The 26401-nt window shown below is 39.9% G+C and overlaps 1 protein-coding gene across 1 annotated transcript; it reads left to right on the forward strand.

Annotated features, from left to right (window-relative positions):
* The first annotated feature begins 348 nt into the window (after positions 1-348).
* mfsd2ab (MFSD2 lysolipid transporter A, lysophospholipid b) lies at positions 349-25517 on the forward strand. The gene is made up of 14 exons (XM_066717330.1): positions 349-469; positions 4639-4764; positions 6251-6375; positions 14606-14729; positions 15075-15153; positions 15285-15448; positions 16372-16462; positions 17695-17816; positions 18611-18694; positions 20912-20995; positions 21678-21790; positions 21907-22050; positions 22495-22671; positions 22980-25517. The coding sequence occupies exons 1-14, from the start codon at positions 374-376 to the stop codon at positions 23032-23034; spliced, it is 1584 nt and encodes a 527-aa protein (XP_066573427.1). The 5' UTR covers positions 349-373; the 3' UTR covers positions 23035-25517.
* Positions 25518-26401: the final 884 nt, after the last annotated feature.

The raw sequence follows: 26401 nt of genomic DNA on the forward strand, positions 1-26401 counted from the left end.
ATTTTATTTTAAAACAATGCACACTCTCAGAGCGCATGCTTTTTATTTTATTTTATTTTTTTATAACAGCCTGTGATTAAGCACGCTTTATCCCCCCATGCCTGCTCATATTTCAAATGAAAATATCAGGCGACACAATTCCTGATGCAACTTGCGACAGTCATTAAAGCGTGAACAACAACACAATATGCAAAGCAAGACGATCTTCAAAACTAATTCTGGTGTTTTTCACGAATGATACAATAGTGACCAGACCCTCCTCGGCTCGGTGCTGCCCCCTGCTGGCGGGTGGGTGACGTGGCCTCGGGGGGCGGGACGGCAGCTCGGTGACTCCTACCTGCGAGGGAGCGCGTTTGTCCATATTCCGCAAGCCATGGCCAGAGGACGAGGAGCTGAGCAGTACTCCGCCGCCAATCTGCTACAAAGCAAACCTGGAAGTCACAGCGGGACTTTGCAGAAGTTATCAAAGGTGAGTGATTAAGATTAAAAATGTCCAACAACGTCTCGCTGCGCACGGTGCCGCGTCTGCCAGGGTCTCCAGCGCAGAGGAGCCCGTTTGACACCAGTATAGTCCTGCTGCTGTTTCAATGGTCTGGTTTGGACTTTTAATCGATATACCATTCAAAAGCCACTCACAATCCCTCCAAAACATCGTATTATGTTTTATGTGGATATCGGTCTAAACAACCTCCTACAATGTTAGGTTTGCTAGAGCACTCATACCAGAGAAACCGGCACCTGAGGGAGCGTGTCTTCTACCATGTTGGCTCAACGACATGTTGTATAGTCTTGTAAAGTGTCGGGGATGAGGTGTATTATGGTGTACGATCAGTGGTGCTGTGCTGTGCTGGGTCCCATTCATGCGGCCCGCCGGCTCCCTGCCTCCCACGCTGCCTGGCTGTGCGACGTGTCACTCAGAAAGTACCGGGACCAGCCGGCTCATCTCGCATCTCATTGCCGCGTTTAAAGCGCTTTCACCGGCTGTCCCAGCGCAGGGGATCCCGCTGGGGGTTTTCCGTGTTGTGTTAAATCCGATCAGGTATCATCTGAGGTCAAACGTTTTCATTCAGGCGCTGAACTGCTCAACTATACGTGCAGGGCTAATTATTTAGGCTACACGTAGTCGCTGATGCATTGACGTGCATCTACGTTTCTACATTTGCTGAGACCAGGATTATTATAATTTGAAGAACTAATCTTATTTTCTAAGAATTAAGGAGTATCACAGGCAGTTGTGTAATGCTGGCACAAATTAGCTATCATCTTTCTCCAATTAGGGATAGTACATTTCGCAATTCAACTAAGTGGTGGTATTACAGATTTTCTATACTGGAAATGCTCTTTCCCAAGATAATGAAACCATAAACATGATTCCTATTATTATCACGGTTTATTATTATTTGCACGTTATTGACCTTCACTAGGCTGGGCAGAGAACTGGGGAAGCAAAATATTTGCAGAGACTGGGAACTTCATCCAGCACCATTACCGTAAACATGAAATACAGGTTATTAACCTGCAAAAGCATGCAGTGCCATTCATCTCTTAACAATCAATGAGAGAAACATCAAAAACAAAACAACTTCCATTGTCCTGCTTAAGTGTGTTGTGTATTTCATTGCATATATTAACCTTTACCTAATTTAATATTCTATCAAATTGCTGGATGTACTCTGGAAATGTTATACACAGTTTAATTTGCAGAGTTTGCAGTGATATATGATGACTCATTCAATTCTCAAGCACCTTAACTACAATATCTTAACACCCATAACCTCCTGAAAGGATGGGCAGGGTTTCTCAGTCGCTGTCCTATCTTTATTTCTAAGCAACAGTTTCTTAATAAAAGACATGAGAAAATGAGAACAAAACTAATAACAGCACCAACATGTACATCGGATTTAAGGATTTGTAAATGGTTTTGTTTCTTCCCCATTTTGAGGTAGGCCCTAATAGTAAAGTGAACAGTTTTGTCTGGTTTGGTTTGGTTTGCATGCATTACCATTATTAACCCGTCTTCAAAGTTGTTACAATGAAACCAGCTGCAGTCATGAGTTTTTGAAGTTACAACCGAGTTCTGTTTAGAGGCACATTTGAGGCGTTCCACAGATATCAGAGGTGCAGAATCAGGGATAGCTGTCTAATAGACTACTGTGGTGGGGAGAGGCTTTTTGTTAAACATGTGCTCAGTATGCTGTGACGGGGTCACTGCCAGTTGATCCATGTTTTGCCTGTCTCCATAAACACCGTCTCAGGCACTTGGAAGTGCACTGCCAGGAAGGGATGTGTAATCTGCTACTCCAGGATTCTAGATTTTATTTTAGAAATCCAACATCCATAGATATTTTTCCCACCATGAATTAGGCAAATGGCATTTATAGGATGCAACAGGACTGGGAATGAAAATACAGATTGGAGAAATTATCAAGGAGATCTCTCCATTAAAATCTGTAGTGCAGTTTATTTGGTAATGTTAACAATGATTATCAAGAAGGGACTAATGTTCATTTTGACCATAATACGTTTTATATATATCAAAAAAAAAAAAAAAACTTGTCACCGATCCCTACCCTACATATTCACAATGGAGTCCGCATTGCCCACAACAGGTTTCTCAAGTACATGGGAATGTCATTATTTCTCAAAAGCAGGTAAAATATTTGCCTAGAGCAGTTCTTTGAAAACTGGATGGAATGGGTGAAATATTATAAACAGTTCTGGGTGTAGCTGATGACTGTGCTGACAAATTAAAACCAGACAAAATGAAATTAATACTATCTTAATCATTTTGGCTACATTTGTATAGGGCTTTTTTATCGGTGAACCTGGCCTTGCAGAAAACATTCCATCCTAAAGGTTGATCCTATTGAAAACCATCTTATCCAATTATTAGGCCTATATGTTAATTAGCTGGTAGTTAATGTTTACATCTCTCAGAAAAATGTATATAACTCTCTGTTGCTTAAGTGTTTGTCTAAACCAAAGTCAGATGGTTTTAGTTTAGTGTTGCTGCGTTATCAATAATTGCTTTAACTCTGTTGTCTAATCGATTCTTCTGTGTCTTGCAGCTTTAAAACTGTCACATTTGGCATTACAAAGACTAGATAACAACTGTATCCTACGTTTGTGTGGAAAATCTTCACATTTATAAGCTTATACTGGTTGTGTGATCAAAATACTGTAGTTTGAATACACTGGAAAACCGTTCTTGAAGTTAAACTCTTGTTTAGATCTTGTTTGGTCTAGAAAGCATATAAAGCAAATTTGACATTAATGACAAACTCTGTCAGGTAGTGCACATGTTTATACTCGCTATCCACTACATATTTCAGAAATGCATTTTATTTTTATGAATACACGAAGCCCGTGTATGTTATGTCCGTTATGTACTTTCTAGCTGGGGCAAAATGTTGGCTAGAATCTTTGGTTCTTGGTGATTTTGTTTTACAGTTGAAAAATATCTACTTCTCTAGGTTTATCTATATATTGTAGAAAGTGGAAGTGCTTAACATTACATACCATTGTGTTTCTCTTATATACCATTGTTTCACTTCCTAGTTATCATAGTCTGGTACCAGTCTGGAGAGCCACTCCTGCAATCTAATTGGTTTACAAGAAGGCGTGTGCGCAGAGCTGGAATGTTAAACTGACCAACATCCTATTGTGAAAACCAATCGGTGGTTATGTGGTGGGAGGAGCTGGAAGTCTTAATACTACACTAAGTATTTTCATTTTGACTTACACTACCAGTATAAACCTCACAGGGGATTGACATTAATTAGCTTGGTAATGAAGTCAAATGGGCCAAACAGTGTCTAGTGCCTGTTTCATAATGCAGTACATTAAGCTGGCCAATGCTTTCCACAGGGCTCATTCTTCTCCAGCACACAGCAGCCAAATCAATGAGAGGCCAGCTGTGTCAAAAAGCTTAGGGGAACCAGAACTTAAATAGTAGATTAGAGAGTCTGGAATGCAAGTGATGGGGAATTTCCATACAATAATTAAAAAGTCTGCCATGGCAAGAGTAGATTGCATATGCAATGACATGGCATGATTTGTATTCAAATACGGGTAATCAGAGGTTAAATTATTGCACACCAATATAGCGCTGTATGTAATTTTTTCCCAAACAGTTTGCTGTGGCAAATTAGTAACATTTTCTGATTTTGAATTTTTTTCTTTTCTTTTTTCCTTCAACATCTAAATCTGCATCACAGATACAACACTTATTTATCCTACTACCTGAACTGTGACACTGCATTTCAGTGCGGAAAGGAGAAACCTTACACCAAACACCATTATGTTCCTGTAGGCTACCTGCCCCCGATTAAACCATTATTGATTATTGTCAATTTTTCGGTTATGCCGCAGAATCTTGGAAAATTGCAGAATAAATCTGTAATTCCTAGGAGAACTACACAACTCTGTACATCAGTACCAGCTCTGGGTTCTTACAGAAATTCAGTTTTGTTGAGTTTAGGCAATACAAAGTTCTTGTATGTGTCTAAAGCATTGTGTAAATGTTTTGTATGACCTTAATCCTTAATGTTGACCGAGTTCCCCATCCGTTGTTGAAGCCTGACATCTGTCTCCCCCCACCCCCATTCTCTCCTCACTCTGTTCCTTGGTGTATTGCAGCAAGAACGAGAGAACAAGCTGTCTGTTTGCAATAAGATCTGCTATGCAATTGGAGGTGCCCCCTACCAGATCACAGGATGTGCCCTTGGCTTCTTCCTCCAGATCTACCTTTTGGATGTGGCACAGGTGAGTTGCACGGCACCCATCCCCCTGGATACGACTGGCAATTTGACATTGTTTCATGAAGAATCTCAAGCAGACTCCGTGGACATGCTCAATAGCAAGTTTTTCCATTTCACAGAATTTACTGTTGAACGTTGCATCCAAAAGGCAACCGGTACGCCAGCCAGTTCTTTTCCACTGTATAGTGTATATCAGTTCTAGCTGGTGTCGCAGGCAGGCAGGCAGAAGTCTTGTCAGTGAAAACAAAGTTCTGTGTGGGGGGAAAGGAAACATTTTGTGTAAACTAACAATGTATGATGTCATCATCTGGAGACTTAGATTACAGAAAACGTAAAGGTTTTGACATTGACAGGTTGTACAGAAAGGAGTATGTTGTCCCAGTTCCATAGCTTACATTTTTTGTAAAAGATTTTCAATTAGATACTCTAAAGCACACAGACTTCCCCACATCAGAACGGTGGTACATGACCTGAGGTATTAGGGAAAGCATTAATGTTTACTTTGTATCCACTCTATCATTGCACACCCAGAGACTTTGCTATATATGCAAACAGGAGAGGATGTGAGGTGGTAATCTGGAGCGGTGCCTGCGGGGATGGGTAATGTTACTCCCTGCATTAAAACACTGAGATGCCATCTCTGCTTGGCACAGAAAACCTGGCTTCAGTGAAGGTCCATAAATATTTCTGTAGCCTATCTCAAAGTTGTTGATTTTATATATTTGTTAATTTTTTAAATTTTCAGATCCTATTTTCCTTTACTTCAGTTACAAGAGAAAATAATGTATTAGTGGTTGTGATGATGCCAATTAATTGAGGACCTGGAGTCTGAAATCATCTCGATTGTTCCTCTTATTTCAGTAGATTGCCCTTTGTCTTCATGTAATTTTCTGAACTATTTTCATTCTATCATACTAAGACTTTCTATAATATATCTCAATTTGAAATGTTAACCAACATATAAAGTCACAGACGTATTCCACTGGACAGCTACATAGAAAACAAGAATGGAAGGCATGATTCGGTTTAGTGAGAGTGTTACAATGTCAGCCTGTGAGAGTGCTTTCCCAAGAGTTAAAAGGGTTTTTCACATATTTCGCATATCACACATTAACTTAAAAAGTATTTACCTTGCCAAAAACAAAATATTACAATGTTACTTAATCTGAATGTTCATGTTCTCCTGATGCTTCAAAGCATGGGAAACCTCATTGCTGTCCAAGCAGTTTAACCTCAACCGGTATTGCATCTAAAGCTTCCCTGCAGTATTACTCATTTGTAGTCCATTTTCATAACCTTCCGAAAGGTTTTCATTTTTTACACAAGGATAAGATACTATCTTAACTTTTCAAGGTGACACCCTTTGTTCTTGGTAGCGTATTGTGTCAAAGAGTTGCATGTTATAAGAGTAAAGTTTTGTTTTTGTGGGAAACCAGAAAACAAAATGTGCATCTCTGTCCGTGTCCAATGAAGTGCTCTCTCTCTGACAGCTGGACCCTTTCTATGCCTCCATCATCCTGTTCGTGGGTCGGGCCTGGGATGCCGTCACAGATCCCACCGTGGGCTTCCTCGTCAGTCGGAGCCGCTGGACGCGATTCGGACGGATGATGCCCTGGTAGGCAATGTCCTTTCATTAGACTTCCTTATTTTCTGCTTGCTTGAACAGACTCCGGAAGGATAATTTGGGGAATTATCTTGTGATTTGGTTTACTCTTGCCTTATGATAACTGATACTACACTGAAGAGGATAGTCATAGTCAAAGTTGTTGTTGCACACTATTACTGTTTTTTCCGATTCTTCCAGATTTTTGTTGCCTGAATATTTAAACGGGATTTTAGAACGTTTTATACTTTGACATTGTTTATATCCAGCTTTTGGTACCCAAGTTGATTACCTAGGCTAACATTAGCATTCCTCCACCTTAAACTACTATTGGAAACGAAGCTGTTCAAGATATTTAAATCTGTGAGTCAATGTCTGTGTATTGTGCCAATCAGTTCTGAAGATTTCACTGACCGTTTTTTTTTTTTTTTTTTTAATTTATTCTGAAACCATTTGAACAATAGTTACTGTATATTTAAAACCCCCCACTGATGTCTAATTAGTGTTCACGTAGGTCAAGCGATGTACACACGTGATCATATTTACCTAATTGAGATGCGAAAGCTGTAGTGACACTGCAGGAACAATTAAAATAAATAGTGGTGCTCACTAGTATGACTTACTAGCTCCAGTGTGCCGGTGAGCATATGCACCTCTATTAATACAAACCACCAGGCTGTTGGAACAGACGTCTCCAGTAAAGTATAACAGCTGACTGCATAGGAGTGTGAAACATGATGTGCTTATGGCATAGTTTCCATTGCCAGAAAAAAAAACTAAAAATCCTACCAAATGAGCAGGAGGGCTTGTCTGGCTGTACAACTGGATTCCAGACATCATTGTGACATCATTGACCTACTGCCAGCTCAATACATTCAGGGAGTGCATATGTCAGAAAACCTAGCATATCTATTGCACAATTAGCAATGAACTAAATTGTGTTCACATGGAAATTGCACAATCTAATCATGATGGTAGCCACGTATCTATTGTTTGTGGTCCAAATATACAAACATTATCAGAATATTTATAGAATATTTAACACCGTAATGTAAAATACTAATATATGCTCTTAACATAAAGGCAGAGTTTTATTTATTAATGTTAGGCATTACTGTCATAAACAGGCACCCAAACCTTATTGTTGGATCAAATGTAGTGAAACATGTTTTACTAGCTTTATGGTTAATGCAGCTGGGAGAAGTGCTTAAGTCGTGGCTCTAAAAATTGATTAAATTCAACCTGATTCTCCAACCCCTAGGGTCAAGATTTTCTTTTGATCACTTCTTTGTTGGGGGAATATAAATCTTCATTGATTTTCACACACAAAAGTTATTGAAAAATGGTTCAAGATTTAATTAATATTCACATTTCTATCCCAGACTTCACATCCGGCTGTGTAATATGAATCCTCCCTGTCAAATGTAAGTCCACCAGATGATTCTCAAAGGCCTGCTTGTCATTGCGCTCTGGTAGCAGCAACGCAGCATACGAAAAGCAGAAAGAGGAGTCTTGTCTTCTGAGGTGGATGGCTGTATTTTCTGCTTCCACGGATGGAAGTGCAATTCATTAGAAAGACAACATGCAATTTAAAAAAAAAGTTCACTTCTCTACTAACCAACAGCACATTTCTGAAAAAATTAAGTGGCAGAGATGAATAAAGATTAGGGTAACATGATTGCTGTTGTGTCCTTTTGAAGCTGGCCAGGATAAACCGCAGTGGAACAGCAAGGAACAGGCCAAGCTTGGAGAAACCCTGGAAACCAGAGATAACTAGTAGGGGCTTTTGTGCTCTCAGACAATGTAATTGGGCAGAGCAGTAGATTTAGTTATAGGGATGGAAAGTTTAAAGGAAGAAGGGATTGCAGGGGAAGGATAAACTTAAGTGTGGTAGAGTAATTTAAGAAGGCAGGATCATGTGAAAGTGCAGACTGTAGATTGTACAATTAGAATGAGTCTTCTGGGCCAGACATCAGTGGATTGGGCTGCACTTGTATTTTGTGAATGATAATGACCCTGAGAGACAGTTTCCCTCCAGCTGTCCCATCAACCTAGTCCCCCCTGCATCCCGTCTATCTTTGATCACAAGGTCAGAAGTATTGCCACCACACCCGCTGGGGGCCCACTACCACAGGGAAAATCTGTCATTGTTGAGAATCGGGTTACATCATTGTCTCCCTTCTCTGGGTCAATGGGTTTGTGGCCAGAGCGAGATGCATTTAATGAGCCCTCCCTTCGGCCTCTCCTCCACTGCTCCCCACCCCTTTCTGTAACAGTCTAGTTTCGATACCTTTTTCTCACCATTGCAAACCTAACCAACCTGTTTTAATGTATTGCTACAGAATTTCCATCAATCCCTTCAATTAAAGGAAATAAATCTCATGAGGATTTGTTTATCATGTTGAAACAGCATACTGATCTGACAGGCTTTTGCATTTCATTATCATGTCATATCTCATATTATTTATATACCACAATACCAAAGGCTTCCATGTGTGAATTACACCAGAACATTGACAATAAGTCTTGATTTCAACGAGAATTTTGACTTTTATGCAAATATAATATTCACTCCAAAAGTAAAAACTTTAAAGTAAAATTACTTTAAACTGGTTGTCCCCCTCATCAGAACAATATTTTTTAGTAAAGCCATCATTTTAAATGTCCTACAGTAATTTAAAAAAAAAAAGTTATTTGCAGTCTTGTAAAGTTATCAAATGCATGCACAGAAGCACTGAATAAGTAATTTAACACCTTAACACTAGTGCTCGGCCTTAATGGAGTTGCAGTATTCTAATTAACTGCTTGTGGAATCATCAAGCAGCAGGGGGTTGCGCTCTACCTCTGTCATGACTCCTTCAGCTGCAGCAGATTTATCCTCGGGGCTAAACAGGATCTTTTATGTCAGTTACTAGAACCAATTGTTGCCTGAAGACGCTGAGAGGAAAAGACGGAAGTAGTAATAAAACTTGGGAGGGCATAGAGAACTATAGATTTTACCCAGAGATAAATGACTGCTTTCAAAAGCAGCATCTCACAGAAACGGCCTGGTTTGTAAGCAGCTTTTTGTGTGGATAGGGAGGATTGAAGACCAATTATGGTAGTGCACAGCTGCTTGCAGAATAATCTTGTTCCCTTGTGACCAATTTAGTGTTACTGATACTTAATTGGCTTATTTCCTATTCTTTAATGTTGTGAAGTAGCCTAATTGTTTAAATTTAAAAATGTAATAGATCCAGAGATTAAATTAATTTACCCATTTTGTTGGCCATCATTCTTTCCACTGTATACCTCCATTCGAATTAGGCTTTTCCTTTAATACATCACAAAACCTCTTATTCAGTTTCACAAGGGAATGACTTGTGGCTAAACTGAGGTTAAACATGCAAGGATGCTTTATGGTGGGAGTTCATGTAGAAGTATATTTATAATGTATGTCACATTTATATGTGACTAATAAACTGGTAAAAGCGTTTACACACACAATTACACCATTGGCCCTGACTCAGCCAGGATAGTTTACAGCGCTTTCCTGTCATGCAGTGTATATAGTGGTAATTGAGATCAAATGAAATAATCTATGCAATGGAGAGACTTATTGAATACTTTTACTCTAAGCAGCTTAGAGAGATGGAGGCTTGATGCAAGAGGGAGTTCCATGTAGGGGATGCATTTGCAGAAGAGATCTTTGTCTGTTTTACAGTTGAATTGGCAGGCTAACGAATTTGCAGCAATTGAGATCAAAATGACTGGAGGTGAAATCTTAACTAATACGGTTGGAACTTCACACAACCAACTGAGGAAATGCAAAACCAACTAGTAGACTGCAGAGGTTCTCATCTTGCAACATAGCCGCAGAACGACATTGAAAAAGTGTGTCCCCCTTTTAACTAGTCTGAGTTATTTCCTAAGCAGTGTAAACCACAACACAAACAAAAGCTCCCCTGTCAATCTCATTTTGGCCAGGGCCAGGCCTCAAAGAGAGGAGAAGGATCCTGTTTTTTGGATGGAGCTCTACGGTCAAGGTTAAACTGCACAGTAATGAGGTACCAAGTGCTACAAATGCTAGCATGTGGTGTGGGAAGAGAGAGCCCACAACAACTCTTTTCAAACGCCAAGCGCAATATCGAAAGGCATGACAGGAACAGGGGAAGTGAAATGATGTGCCTGAGGCAGGCGAGCGTGGAATGCAGTGTGTAGCATGTGTGGAGTGTTGAGGAGAAAGAGAGGCGGGGCCAGAATGTCTGCCTCAAATTACAACAGGCCAGCCCAAAACACACCACCAGATGTCATCCAATCAGGGCCCTGGGAGCATGGTGTCGTTAGAAGAATGCTGGTTTGCCAAGAGCATGAGAAATCCCTCGGAGGAGGAGGTTACTGCAGTTCAAACCTGCACACTCCCATAGAAGGCTTAGCTGGGGTGTCAATGAGTTCACCCTCTGTTCAGGGTGAGTAGCTTGGCAGAGACCCTTTACAAACTTCTTTAGGCAAAAGAACTTCACACCACTGATTCTGCTTTTCCTCACCCAACTGTTTAGACGGGGGGGAAATAAATAATAAACTTTAAACGCATGGGCCGACAAGCACATGAGTCTCGGGCGATAAAGCCCTTGCTGTCCAAGCATGAAGGTCACTCGTAATTCTGTGCCTGATTGCGCTCATTCAGAAATGGGTTTTGCATTACTTTTCTTTTGGCTTTCTTCTATTTTCTTCTTTGGGATGATTGTTGTTCTCAGCAGTCAGTCATTTATTTTGTATCTGCCATCAGGTGCTAACTTCAGTATAGATGTGGATTAAGATGTGGATTAAGCCTTAAAGCAGGCACACCACACTCTTTCAGTCATGTTGGTTATCTTTTCTCCCCAAACCCCACCTCTTCCCTTCCCCAAACTAAGTATCTTTCATGATGTAAATTTGTCATACAAAGCTATAATTAACTCGGGAATAACATGGTAATGGGAAGATTAACTGCGAGCAGATCAATAGAACAAATTGGGGTGTTAACTCTGGTATGATGTCGTGGACTTCAGCGGGTTCCCTTTCATTCCAGCATTCAAGAATTCACTCTTCTGACTGAGCTGTGTTGCCAACGTGTCCCTCGCTGATGAACTTTAGTAACCTATAACTGACACTCCTATTTCTCTGGCAGGCGGGGTAACCAAATTGAAATTTAAACTGTCTGTGGTGTGTATCTTTTGCCGCGTCTCTCCGTACCGTTTGCAAAGTACAACTGTAGATAAGTGTGAAATGAGCACACCGGAAGTGTACAGTCCGATTTGAAAAGTGGACTCGGCCCATAAAACCGTAATGCCAAAGTGTCTTTATAATTTATGACCAAACTTACACACACCTCTCAATGACTAGCTTTTTGTTGTAGTGCAAATATTTACTTCCTTACTTCTTATTTTTTTTTTTTTTTTTTTTTATACAAACAATGCTCTGTAGTAAACTGTTTTGTGGAAGTTTTAGTAAAGCATCTCTGCTTCTTGGCCAGACTTCATCCAAAACAAAACCACTACATGCTTGCGTGTGTTAATCTAGTAAAATAATAGATCAAATGTGTAAGTAAGTAAGCAAGTACAACTTAGTTTTTTTTTTTTTTTTTTTTTGGGTCTGCATTTCTTTCTAGCTGTGCTGCTTTGTAAATACTCATCCTACTGAAAAGTACCATTATCAGTTTTTCAGTTGATTGCTGGAGATGATGGGTTATCAACTTTGCATGCAAGGAGTATTTGGCACTAGTCAAGAGGGATGCAAGTTTGAAAATGTGCTCACATGGTACCACAGTCCCCCCTTCCAGACATGGGCTTCAGGCAATCAAACAAGGACACAGTTCAGCACCACTGGAGCTCAAACAGCCTGTGTTAAGCGGATTACCCAGAAACCACTAGTTTGTGAAGCAGAAACTATAGAGGAAGTTCTGGAAAACGTAACTGAAAAATGTCATTCTACACCCTTCTGGTAACCCCCTCCTCCGACTGGATACATTGGTACCACTTAAATTAAACTCTTTATTCTTAAAAGAAAGTGGGTGGTATTAAGATGTTGATAAGAGGGTTGGTTCTGCAAAGGAGAATAAAAAATAAATTATCCATCCTTGTTAATGTTCAGTGAGGCATTTCTTAAATTCCTGCATTAATGTTCCATAACGTTTTATGATTAATCCCTTGCCTTTGTGAAATCCCTGATACACAATCACACTTTAGTTGGCTTGTATAACAAATGAATCTGTACCTGACCAATATCTGGTTTAAAATGTTGTATCCCCCCCAATTAATTGAATGACTCACTTACATTTTTAAGTGAGTCATGTTCAGTGCATATAAATCAACCTCAGTATATTAATCAATGGCAAATCCTCTTGAATTCATAAACCATGAAAGTGAAATATACTCAACATTCAACTTTCATCTTGAACTGGTCATCATGGGCGGTATTCGACGGGAAAGAGTGTTGAAATTCTGCACATCATACCACTCTTGATTACAAAATGTTTCCTGCTGTAATTCTTCCTGTCATCATCTCAACAATGTCTACACTTCCTTGCCTTTTCCATATAAACAGGAAGTGGCTGAGAACAAATTCAGAACACATTTTTGTTTTAAAGGGGGATGCGCGAGATTCTTAAGTGTTGAGCTCCTATGTGTGACGTCAATGAGACGGGCTCATTATTCTTGGTCTCAAAGCAAAAATAGGGCAAGCTAATTTTACTGTGAACCATGTTAGTTAAGGAAGAATTCTGATGGCTTAATTTTCCAGGAAATCATTCCCTGCTTCTAATACAGCACTTGCAAAAAATCATGTGACAGTTTCAACAGTACAATTTAGTTATCCAATTTAGTTGTCAACACATTTTTAAATGCAGACGTTGTGCATCTCTAGGCAGACCCATTATCCTTTCAAAGTACAACAATTCGGAGAGCTTTAGTGGCAAATTTAAGAGCACCATGCATATACATATATCCTTACCAAGTTATGTAATTCTTCAACCTTTATCATTGCAAACTTAAGGTACCTAATTGCGTAATGTACTTTTCACATTGTTTCTTCTTTGGTGACAGATGGTTTAAACATGGGCCTACACAGTTTATCTTCTGCTTATGCAAGTGTCTTTTCTTTAACTGTAATAAATGAACAATTCAAGGAATGCTGATGCTGATCACCAGTTAAGAACATTGTGGTCTTTCCCAGTAATCCGTAACATTTCAAGGTGTAAAATAATGGCTTTCTCCTCAAGATAGTTGTTGTATCCTGGTAAATGGCTGAAGGATGTAACGCTTGTTTTATGATCCATTTGGCTTTAAATGTTTCCGTGATAAATAATGCGCAGAGTTTTTCCAAACTTGCAGAGAACCTTTACCTGTATCTTGATTACACCTCTCGCATACCACTCCAGTTCTTGATGAGATAGCGAGACAGTATCTATACAGCAATGCTTATCCGTACATGTGCTTTTTTCAAGGAATGTGATTTCTGTAGGAGCCGTGCTCAAGTACTAGGGGTGTAATCTGGATGTAATTATCAGTTTGATGTCTGAGCTATAAACAAGCAGTATGTGGAACTGCCTGCGACAGAAGGGGTGGGGGGGTATCTTGCTGAAGTATGCCCCCCCCATTGTGTAAATATAAACAAAGCACACACTCCCAATCTCCTGCCCAGCCCTGGATAACCCATTAGTAAAGGGAGACTGATTCTGAAACAATGCCTTTTGGAATTTTAATTGAATGGGCTGGGGAAGTGAGAGCATCAATGCATGATATGTTGACATTTTGTATTACAGTTGGCAGCTGTTTTACAATCTTAAATGTATTCATTTATATTAAGTGCTACCAATCAAACATGGTAGGGATTAGATTTCACTCCTAGGCATGTGAGCCTACAATATTTATGTAGCAAAAATATTAAAATGGCAATGGGCTGGACACATTTATAAGAAGCTATCCAAGAGATCCCAAGATATGACAAATTATCTAGAAAGTGGCCACATAAAAGATGGGAAGATTAAATAATCAAACTTGTAGGTGTGACATGGAAAAGGGAAGGTTTAGATCGAAGCAAGTGGAAACATCTTGAGGCCTTCATCCAGCAGTGGATTGCTATAGGCTGATGATCTATACACACACACACACAACCACTGTTTTTTGGTGTATTTTTGGTGAGCGTTTTAAAGTTAACATGGAAGACATGACCACTTGTAATTTGAATTTGCAAAGAACGTCTTTTCCTTCTCTCTTTTCTGTAGGATCCTACTTTCCACCCCGTTTGCAGTGGCATCCTACACGCTCATTTGGTACGTCCCCTCATTTGAGCAAGGCAAGGTGGCGTGGTACCTCATCTTCTACTGCTTCTTCCAGACACTGCAGACGGTAAGACGCTATGCCTACTCCTGCCTCTCGAATTTGTGAAGGAATGGAAATAAGATCCCATTTGAGTTGCGTTTCAGGTTTACACACTACGGGTTCTTAACTGAAAATATGGTGATAATGCCTTCACTACCTGGAACCTAGTGCTGGATTTAAAAAAATGCAATGGGAGTTTTATTTTGCATCCCTACACCTAAACATTTTGAACTCAAGTCCCTAAACTACCAGTTCTACCAGAACAAGACTGGGGGGACGACGGCAAAATAACTACAAATCCTACAGCCTGCAGGTGTTTTTCAGTAGCCCTGTTAATTTGTACCTTCTGTGTGTGTTTGTCCTGAATTGCAGTGTTTCCACGTGCCTTATTCGGCGCTGACGATGTTCATCAGCTCTGATCAAAAAGATCGCGACTCTGCAACTGCCTACAGTAAGTGACTTAGTCGCCTTTCTGCACTGATTACAGAAAAGGAAACCAGTGTTATGGTTGTTTGGCTCTTTTTATGTATTTCTTGGCAGAACTGCAGATGACCTGTGCTTATTCTCGGTTTTCTCTCTCAGGAATGACAGTTGAGGTCCTAGGCACAGTAGTGGGTACAGCCATCCAGGGACAGATTGTGGGAGCGTCTAATGCCCCCTGTATCCGGGGTGAACTGGATGAGCCTATGTCCAACCTCTCTACTGTGGCTGATGTCAACGTCACACATGTGACTCTCGAGGAAACCGTACGACTTTTACATTTGCTACCACTTTTGTGTAGGGTGCATGCTTTGTGTTGAAAGGGAAATTCCCCTCTTCAAATGCACAAAAAGACCATTATCACACCGCCTGGTGCAAATCTCGTGCAGGGGGAGAGGGATATTCCCCAGCTGTGGGATTCACATCAATTCATGCAGCACATGAAGAAAAAACAGCAGCTGCTGTTCGTCATACATAAATTTAAAACCAAAAACAGCATCTTTCTATTTGAAGGGCTTCTATTAACACAATTTATAATCCCGAATTTATTTGAACTGCCTTGCTTAGATTGAAGGCCCTTAATCTAGAACCTAAAAATTAGCTGTACAATTAAAGGTCATGCTATTTAATCAGTCTTGGTAGTAATTTCCTCCATTTGTGGACATTTAAATGAGTTTACAAATATATGCCTCTGAATGAATCTGCTTTAAAGTACCAACTATGTTTCTCAGACTTTTGTTTAATTCTGTTAACACAATTAGTAGCCAGAAAGCTGCATTATGGTTTACAGCAATCATAATTTGTGCTTTGATTGTTTTTCAATTACAGGATGATATCCATTATACGCAGATTTCCTTTCATGTTTGATTTAAACATAATTAGACCAAAATATATGGTAATCTGAAAGAGCTCTTTAATTAGACTAAAGTCAATTTACCTTAATTTTTTATTGGCATGCATTTTCTAAAAGGTTGATTTGAAAGGATTCAGATTTCCACAAATTTCAATAGACACCAGCTGTCCACAGAATCAGAAATTATACAATCTTATCGGAAATTCTATTTTTAAAACTATATATTTTATAATATCTGGTGATGGAAAATAACTATTAAAGTCCTTATATTTTATTCTAGCTGTAGGATGTGAGCTAGAGCTACTGTAACATACTCCTGTTTTCCCTTTCCTACAGAGAACTGCTTACATTATTGCATCTGGTGTGATCGGTGCTATTTACGTCCTGTGTGCGATCATCCTGTTCTTTGGTGTGAGGGAAAGGAAAGGTGAGACAGATCGTCCAAGACATCCATGCATTTATTATTTTTTTAATTTTTTTATGTGTATTAGAATTTTTCCAATTTGTCTGCTTGGGAGTATTGTAGTGTTTAATAATGTCTTTACCTAAATCTTCCTGTTGGTATCACAAAAGGTAACAAGGTGAAAATAATTGCAAATCGACTGCAATTCTAAAATGAATTTATAGAACTAACTGAAAATAAAATGTTAAGTTTGTCAAACTATAACCAATACTTTTACAAACTGCAACTGGATGAAGAAACGGCAAGTGTAACGAGATGCCTATATATAGACGAATCTTTAAAAAAGGCATACTAGAAATAATCATGACTGAGGGTGTAAAACATCCCCCTTTGAGGTAAAATATAAGCAGGATAGGGATTAATTCAGTGTTGTTTACTGGCCCCCTGACCTCTCTGGCACTTGTAAGATAGGCAGGGGGCAGCTGGAGACGGAGATGTTTTAGCAGGCAGTAGAAAGCAAAGGAGAAATTAAGCAAAGCAAAATCGGCGGTGAGGAAAGGGAGTGGGGGTGGGACAGTGAGGCTGATTGGTGGGATTGGCTCTGCTTACACTGAATGATTTTCATTCTGCCCAACTTCCCAATGCATATTTATGAAGGTAAATTGTGGCCCTGAAACAGAAACAAGCATGGCTTTGTAGACTTTGAAATGCTATTCATTGCTGAGGGGAAGAAAAGGAGCTGATCTGATGCTTGCTACATAGCCAGACCACCCTGACTGATGCTCTACATTTAGTAGTTTTGTATTCCTTGATCATTTACCAACAAGATAAATCTGGATTTAGGGAACTCCCTAAATCAGGCTCACAATGTAAATCTAACCTGATGAAAGCATTGTTCCTTAAAGTGGGCCTGGCTGATAGATAGATTTTTGTAATGCTTGTGTCCTGGAGAAAAATAATAACAGATTCAGTGGTATTTTAAATGTTCAATGCACCACTCCCTAAAAGCACGGCATTATGAAATGGTAATAAGAAATACAAAACTTTCAAATTAATTCCATCAGATCACAAATGGTGTGATTGATTTTAAATGTATTAGTTCATATAATTGAACAGTTCAGTCCGAACACCTGCACTGAATTTGATAAGGTCTCACACTAGATCGCCACACTGTTTTAGTGCTTCATAAGAAAACCAAAAGGAAACATGAACTAATCTGTTGAATTCTGTGTTTGTTTTTTTGTTCTGTTCTTCAGACACAGGGAGACAGAGGTCGGAGAAGCCCATGTCTTTCTTTGAAGGTCTGCGGCTGGTGATGGGCCACGGGCCTTATACCAAACTGGTGATGGGCTTCCTCTTCACCTCGCTCGCCTTCATGGTCAGTACCCCTGGCGCCCTTTTCTACAGGCTACGACACTTATTAAATCGGGAGCCTGTATTTTTTATTGCAAATTAAGATTGGTTTGAAATCTAGCAAGCGAAAAGACTAAATTAACCACTGGGGTCTTCCATCACAACTGGAGCTCCGCAATGAACCTAACGGATCGAATCAACTTATTGAGCCCATTTATAGTTGGTAGTCCCAAAACATGTTGACCTAGGAGACCTCTTTGAGGGAAGAATGTAGAATGAAAAGCAATAGGTGCCGTGGCCCTCGAGGAATTATCTGTTCTCTAAATACACCCCCGAGATAATGACTGGAACCAAGAGAACCAAAGTCTGGTCCTTTAGGGACTTAATTTAGTAGGTTTTGATCTTTTGTTCACTAAAGCTTAGGCAGTGGGGGGGAAATTTGTTTGAACTTATCCAGTTAAGAAAATTATTAGTCTGAAATTAAATGAGGGGGGAATTGGAGAAAACCATCAGACCTAACGGCTGATAAGCATCAACCTCGTTGTCTATTTGCCAGACAAATGCAGTGGTTTTCATACCAGCCACACCTTGTTACTTTATTTAGAAATTTCTATAGGCATTACATGTTTGATACTACCATGTATGAATGTTTCCCTTCACTGACTGGTTTATATATTTGATTTATTAACCAGGATCATATTGTTATTGCTAAGGTGCTTGGCAGAGAATGACCATATGTTTGAATCAGAATTTTAACAGAAATGTTTATCTACTTCATAATTATGGATTGTAATTCCAGTTTTGTTATTCTCATGCCAGCTCTTGGAAGGCAACTTTGCTCTCTTCTGCTCTTACACCCTGGGCTTCAGGAACGACTTCCAGAACATCCTGCTGGCAATCATGGTAAAGACGATTCATAGTTCTCCCTCATGCATGCATTGAAAATTGCAGTCCGTTTACAAAAAATCAACTAAAATAAGGAAATGGTATGTACAGTACATAGCACTTTTCATTATGACACTTTGTTGTCCTCAATTCTTTATCATATTGGAGAACTGTCTTTCTCTTTTAGCCCTTAATCTTGTTAGCCTTGACGGAAGTATATAATAGGTAAAAATGTCTGTGCTGGTGTATTCCAGAAAATATTGTAGGACTACCAGAGATGCTTGAAACTGAATGTCGCACTTAATAGCATTATTATCATTATTATCACTAGTAATACTGGTAGGATCAGAATTCATATAACCACCACATTTACTCAAGTGACTTATGATTGAGAATGGGGGGGGGAATGGAAAATGCTGCATAATGAGAGAGACAAAAAAAACAAAATTCATTTTGTGGGGTTCTAAAAAGGCTTGTATACAGTCGACTAGAAACTGACAGATTGAGTTAAGACTGGGTTACATAGGAAATATTAGCAGGTTTCTTTCTGAAACCTTGGTTGGTAGCGGTAGCCGGTCTGACTTCACTTCCTGTCACAGCGGATGCTTTATGTCCATGTAACCCCACTCCACGGCATCTTTTGCACAGTTCAGCCCCCCTCTCGAATGTGATGGTGAGGGAGGCAGGGGCAGTATCTGCTTAATTAAGCTTTTAACAGAGGGTGAAGGGTGAAGTTATTGTTGCTTATGGGAACCTGCCGCAGCCTCGAAATACTTGATGAAAAAGGCAAAGCAGAACAGCATCGCCTTTGTCTCGGGCCCATCCATCAGCTCAGCCATGGGAACAATCCCTAGACTTCTCTTCGGATGGCTCTGCTCACTCGGGTCTTTTGAGAGGTGCTGGTGTCGGGAGTTGGGATGTGGAGAGGGGTCAGACTTAAGATCCTGCAGACCTGGATTGGGGTTATTCAAATTGAGCAGGGGCTAGGAAAGCGGTGGACACACTGTGGTGGCAGCTTGTCTTTGAATCGAACCGCTCCAGGGCAGCTCAGATTCCATACAGGAGTGGGATAGGCACAGTGGGAGGGTTAAGTAAGTGTACTGTGTGAAACCAGAGTAACATAGGTTGAGATTTAAGCATCCATCACCTTGAGGAATGCTTGATTTTATGAATAAATACAACTCCAATATTAATTTGAAAAATATTATTTTCCAGTAAGGTTCATCTTGTTAATAAAACCCTTTTCAAAAACACGAGAAACAAAAACTCCTGTGTTTGAAGTGCAGGCATAAAAGGAAAGTACACTTTCTTTTCCATATAGAAGCCCAGCACTTTGTTAAAATGTTATTACATTGCACGAGAAATAAACTACAATTTAATCATGCTTTAGGTTAAAATACAAAACAAATGATTTGCTACTTCTCAGAACTTATGAAAATCTAAAAAAAAAACTAAAAAAAAACTGAAATACTTTTCTTGTTGTTGGTAGCTGAAGTCTCCGCATCTGTTTTTGTGATGCACATGGAAATTCTGACGAGTTTACCCTCACTGGAGTTCAGTGCCCCCATACAAACCTTAAACTGCTTTGTGTGCTTTCAGTTTGTTTTCCATATGAACAGCCTTTAAGCTTTTCAGTCTTATATTTGAAGCCCAACGGCAGGCCGTGCCCTTTGTGACAAGGTCAAAGGCCACGGGGGACGTGGTCTATTCCCTGCAGGGTTTAATAATACCCCTGGGGAGTTCAGAATGGCCAACCACAATCCCAGAAGAATTCCTTGCATACTTATAAATCCCATGGGAATGTGAAGATGCTGAAGAGTCCTCTAAGAGATGCTGTAGAGAGGAGGCTGGTCACTTGCTGTGAGAGACCGTGATGACAGAGAAGACACAGGCCAGTGCCTCGTGTCCTAGGACACTCCTCACCTAGTGTGTCCCATCTCCTTTGTTTTCCCTTTTAATTATAATGCCATCCTTCTTTGCCTAGTTAATCCAGTTCTCCAACAAAACATTCAGGTTCTGCTGTTTGTACAGTTACTGTCATTCTGCCCGATTGGAAGTCGTTGGCAACAGATTTATGCAGTGTGAACAGGCATGATGATTTCAAATAGTTTCATTTTTTTTTCCTCTTAAATTACCAAATGCAAATAAAATGCAATGTATAATGTTCGGGATTCCTTTACCTTGATCTAAGAGGCTTGTTGACAAAAAATAAAAACCCTCCTTTCTTTCTTTCAGCTCTCTGCTACTCTAGCCATCCCTTTCTGGCAATGGTTCCTGACCAAATTTGGGAAGAAGACCGCAGTGTATGTTGGAATTTCGGTGAGTACTTTACTGATCACCTGTAAAAAATCTTTTGTCAGCTGCCCCAGTTTTATGAGGGTGGTACATAATGATATTGAAATGATGAATGCAAGACAATGACAAAGAATCCCACAAATGGTTTGTACAAGTAAGAAAAGAAAAAAAAAAAAAAAAAAAGATTAGCATTAATCTATAGGGTGGTTAGATATTTCATTTCCCTGGAGAAATGCAGCTCACTGGTGCCCCATGCTGACATCAATTCAGTGGCAGGTAGTTTACAATGTGATTTGATTGCAGTCTACACCAGATCAGTGTGAGCGATAACTCCACACTTCTGTGAAACTAGATAATTGCACTGTCCCCCAAAGTGGAGTCTATACTGATGCACAGCAACACACCAGTCAGGCAGCTGCACTGTGAAACAGTCTTGCTGGGTTACAGTGAGTGAACAGCACTCACAAAAACCATGCAGAGAAACTTCAGACACAAACAAGTTTATAGATAGAAGCTTGGCCTTGTGCATCAGACACTCCTGAATGTCTGTGCAGTTTGAAGCATCAGGAACTTGTAGAGCAGGGTATAGCCAGGAATTATGGGGGATGCAGGAGTGACTGTCTGCTCGCTAAATGGCCAAACTGGGGAGAAAAATTATGGGCTCTGCCAGTGGGCCCTGGCTGACCGTTGTTTGTATTTTCTGCAGTGGGTGGTTCCTTTCATGATCCTCATTGTGTGCCTCAAGAGTAACCTGATCATGGCCTATGTGGTGTCTGTGGCCGCGGGCATCAGTGTGGCCGCTGCATTCCTCCTGCCCTGGTAAGTTAGTAATCCTGCCACAATTAAACACACTGGAGTCGTTTATCATCTATTGTCCTGGCTTTTCCTTTCCTTCCCTGATGGATTTCCCGTTTGTCGTCCGGGTCTATGTCCAGGTCCATGCTCCCAGACGTGGTGGATGACTTCAAGTTGAAGAACCCCGACTCCAGAGGCTATGAAGCAATCTTCTACTCCTTCTATGTTTTCTTTACCAAGTTTGCCTCTGGTGTGTCCCTGGGAATCTCCACCCTGAGCCTTGAGTGAGTTACTGAAAACCTCCACTCGTTTAGAGAGAAAGCAACCTTCCCTCGTTTTTGCTTCTTCATCGCTTTCGGGAGTTTTTAACCTCATAGGTCTGCAGGCATTTCGTGTTAGCAACTTTTAGGCATTGTGTTATTTATTACATTTGTATGTTGATATATCTATGCTGCAGTTGTTTAAGAATGAAGAAATTTTGGTCCACCATAAGTGTCTTTTGTCATAGTAGTTTGTGTGTATATTTAAAGTGTCCCCCCCAAATTAAAATGAATCGGGGTCCAACAAATGGAGTCAAAGTAACAAAGGGTGTTAAACCCATCACTACATAAAGGCACTGATGAGGTTAACATTTGTTGCTCAAATGGCCAGACAGCAGCTCTTCCAGGGCTGTATCAGATTTCAATTGGTTCATAACTTCATGTTTATTCTTTTTCCCACGCCTGCAGCTTCGCAGGTTACCAGACGAGAGGCTGCACGCAACCGGAGGCTGTGAATTTAACCCTAAAGATGCTGGTGTCCCCAGCTCCCATAGCTCTCATCATCCTCGGCCTCATCATCTTCAAGCTGTACCCAATTGATGAAGAGACACGCCAGGGCAACCGCAAACTTCTGCAGGAGCTCCGGTGAGGGACTTGCTCAGTTCGCGGTTTGGTTTTAGGGCTGCACCCACCACCTCCGTCACTTCAAAACCAGCAAATGTGTCAAACTACACTAGTGTCATACAAATGTTTCTTAGTTTTTAAAAGCTTAGAAATGCCCCCAATTATTTTCATATTTAAATTTAGTTGCATTTAATTTATATTTTATTCTCTGTTGTGTTGTATGTAAATGGTTTGGGGTTGACGTTGTTGACCACTAAGAATTGTTGAAGACCTTGAACAGCTACCCTCTGGTTTTCTAACAGTCTGTTTGTTGCCTTTTAATTGTGCAGAGATAATGACCAGGACTCGGAGATGGAGTCTAATGAGATTGGCAGTGTGGTGTAGAAGCTGAGCCATCAGAGGATATCCTGATGTTTGCACTCTGGTGATGGTTTTGGGATCACGACTGGCTGGGTGGCGAGACTTCAACTAATGAACAAAGAGAGAAACACTGCTGCACAAAGTCCAGTCACTGAAAGAAAAAAAAAAAAACAGATCTCAAGGCCTTGGGAGTCTGCAGTGGATCTCTACATAATTTGTCACCTTCAAAATCCCAGCTCTGTGTGGCTGCCACTCTAAAGACTTGTCTTTTTAGAGTTGCACATTAACTAATATGATTTTTCAATGTTTTTTTATTGTTTTGTTCTGTTTGGTTTCTTTTTAGTTCCTGATTTGTTTTGTTGTTGTTGAAGCAGCTGCTGGTGCTAAATCCAAGAAACCACCTCAATGCTGGCAAACAAGCAAATGTAATGTCGTGGTTTCTTTTTAAACTGAGAAGAAAAATACAAGCTGCCCCAAATGTATAGGGATCCCTTCATTCATTACTTGTTCATCACAGATTGGTTATGAGCCAAGTTTGTACAGCAAATGTTTACGAGCTACACTGTGCATTAATGGTTCTTACGCTGAGATGGAATATTTGTAGAATAACGACGTATTGAAGACTTTAGGTGTACTGGGATTTTTGTGATTTAGCACTGGTAATGGGGAATAGGTAGACTCTGTTCTACATTAAACCACAAGTCCATCCAGTCACTAACCTGCAGCAACACGTCTCCACTCTGAAGGCAGAAGCTGTGATTTGGGTGTGGAGCCCCGCTTAGCTGTTACTTGTGATAACACTACTGTGTGTATATACTGACGGTACCATTTTCAATGTCCAGACCAATGTGTATTAAAATAAGCATGATTATCATGCAGGTTTGGATTCCCTGTAACTTGACCGAGATTGTTTGAAGCACTTAATTATGTGTATTTAAAAAAAAAAAAAACTAAAATCTGTCATTTGACTGCCGTTTGATCTGAGGGGAGGTGGGGGAAAATCTAGAAGTGAAGTCAATGGTCTGATTTAAATATTTATTGTATGGACACATGGTGTATTGAACTCCTTGTGAGAGCTGAGAGATATTAATGCTTCTATTCTTATCCATGAAACTGTTACACAGGTTTCACTATTTGTGAAATGTGAAAGATGGACAGGGATCTCCAAGTAAAACCTCAAATTGAGGATAGATGGAGAAGGGGGCTACTAGCTACAATTCAGAAAATAAAATACCACTTTTTACATGTGTGGGCCTTATCAGTATTGGTGCTAGGGCTTTTTGTAGTACTGGAATCAATTCTTATAAAAAAGATGATATGGGTAAAGGAAGGGGCCAGACACTTAGGCTAAGTCCTCCATTTGGCCAGGCCTTGTTTACTGGAAATATAACCGTTCTCGCCTCAGCTCCCACATTGAATCACTTACCATATGCAAATTGTATTACTCCCTCGTTCTCTGCCCATGAGATGAGATGTTAAACGGGGGGCCTGTTGTAAAGAAATTAACCAGCAGCTGCTGGTGCCATCGTTCACGCGCCTTATCCCTGTAACTTGCTTTACATAACAAGCATCTGTCAAATGATTAATACATTTAATGAGCTAAATTTCAGTAGCAGGACTTTAAGCATTCTTTACTATTTATATAAGGGTTATACAAAGTATTTGTGTGGAATACTATTAATGCTGCATTAAAATAAAATGTAGAAGGGGAATATTGATGTGGTAAAAAAAGTAAGAAACTGAAGAACCAAATGTTATTTGAGGAGTTTCCTGACATCTGATCCCTTCTATGTAACACAGCTTTTCTGGAATGTGAAGGGAAACCTACATTAGAATAACAACTGGGAGTTCCATGTAATATGATGGAGATACATTGTGTATCCTTGAAATACATGGAATAAGACTCCTCATATATATATATTACATATTATAAACCTGTTATACATATGTTTGAATCTTTGCATATGACAATGTATAGATATAAGCAGTTCATAGATGATTCTGGGGTTAATTGCTTTGTCAAACAACCACATTTGTTGATTTTGTTAAGAGTGGGGTCTCGTCTGGAAGTGTTTGTGGGTTAGAAACCTGCATGTTTCATTGCTCCAGGCCTTAATCAATTGATTACGAATGGTTGCCTATTTAGCCTGGACCTCTTCCAGGACCCCATGTTGCCACCTGTGGGCCACATTCTGTATCAATCTGACATTAAGCCAGATTTATAACCTACCTTTTTACCATATAACCAATGTTCGTTATGTAAATCGTTGAATGCCCAGAAGTGTCCTCTGTTTATTATGCATTTGTAAGTGTATATTTGTACAGTATGTGTAAATACAAGTTTTCAGCAGTTTTTGATAATGGGGAAACATTGGAGGCAGTTACATGTGTATCCATGAAGAGTAATTGAGTTGTTAGATTAAATTAATAAAATCCATGTATATTTTGTAAATAAACTGTTACACTGAAAATGATTAAATTAAATGTTAATTGACTAATTTAATCTAGTACACAGACTGGTGTCATTTCTAAGCTGCAAACTGTATGGAATTCAGGATCGTCAAAGCTTTTGTTGCGACTAAGTCAACCTTACATATTTTATTTGATGTATACATTGCCACGTTTTTACAAACTCACTCTTAAGTAAATCTCCACCACATTCATACCAACACAAAGTTGGAATTTCAAGGAGAGAAATGCACAACATGACAAATGTGACATTTCGTCGGTCAGCAGGCTTTGGGCCTCCGCCTCACTGAACGTGCTTAAATAAAGACACGAAGGTAGTGAACGATTCAGTACACATCCTATTCAAAATAAGCGAAGTGGCTCAGCTGTTAACACCTTTGTGCAGCACGGAAGAATTCATTTATTAAGATTGTTCTTCGCCATGAGGAATTGCATCCCGTCACTTCCGCGTTCAATATTAGCCACGCCCCTTACTCCTAATCAGGGCCGCGGCGCAGCGCTCCCAATTAACGCACAGGACAGGTCTTCACTCTTTCAGCAGTTAGGCCACAACATGACGGTAAACTGGTCGTATGCTGCCCTCTAGTGGGGAAAGTCAGTTTAAACAAGTTTTTGAAGAACGGCTATGAAGGGTGAAATTGCAGTAATCAAAGCTTTAATCTTTCGTAATAAGATACACTAGTGCAGGAGTTTTCAAATCGGTCCTGGAGGCCCCCCTGCCCTGCTGGTTTTTGTTCCAACCTAGGTCTTAATTACTTAATTGAATGGTATATTGCTGTGTTAGGTCAATTAAGGATGCAATTAAGCACATGTGTATGTGGTGTTTATTTATTATTTATTATCGTATTCGATATGCATTGATTAACACGACTTATCAATTAAGCACAGTGGACCTAAAATGGATTTTAAAATAATTCGTATA

Source organism: Amia ocellicauda, chromosome 11 (assembly GCF_036373705.1).
Source record: "Amia ocellicauda isolate fAmiCal2 chromosome 11, fAmiCal2.hap1, whole genome shotgun sequence".
NCBI lineage: Eukaryota > Metazoa > Chordata > Actinopteri > Amiiformes > Amiidae > Amia > Amia ocellicauda.

Bases quoted from the DNA above. Each gene is read 5' to 3' on its own strand.
- mfsd2ab (XM_066717330.1), top strand. From the start codon at position 374: ATGGCCAGAGGACGAGGAGCTGAGCAGTACTCCGCCGCCAATCTGCTA. The intron at 6,376-14,605 runs GTAGGCAATGTC...TCTTTTCTGTAG, and splicing joins TTCGGACGGATGATGCCCTG to GATCCTACTTTCCACCCCGT. The intron at 22,051-22,494 runs GTGAGTTACTGA...CCACGCCTGCAG, and splicing joins ATCTCCACCCTGAGCCTTGA to CTTCGCAGGTTACCAGACGA.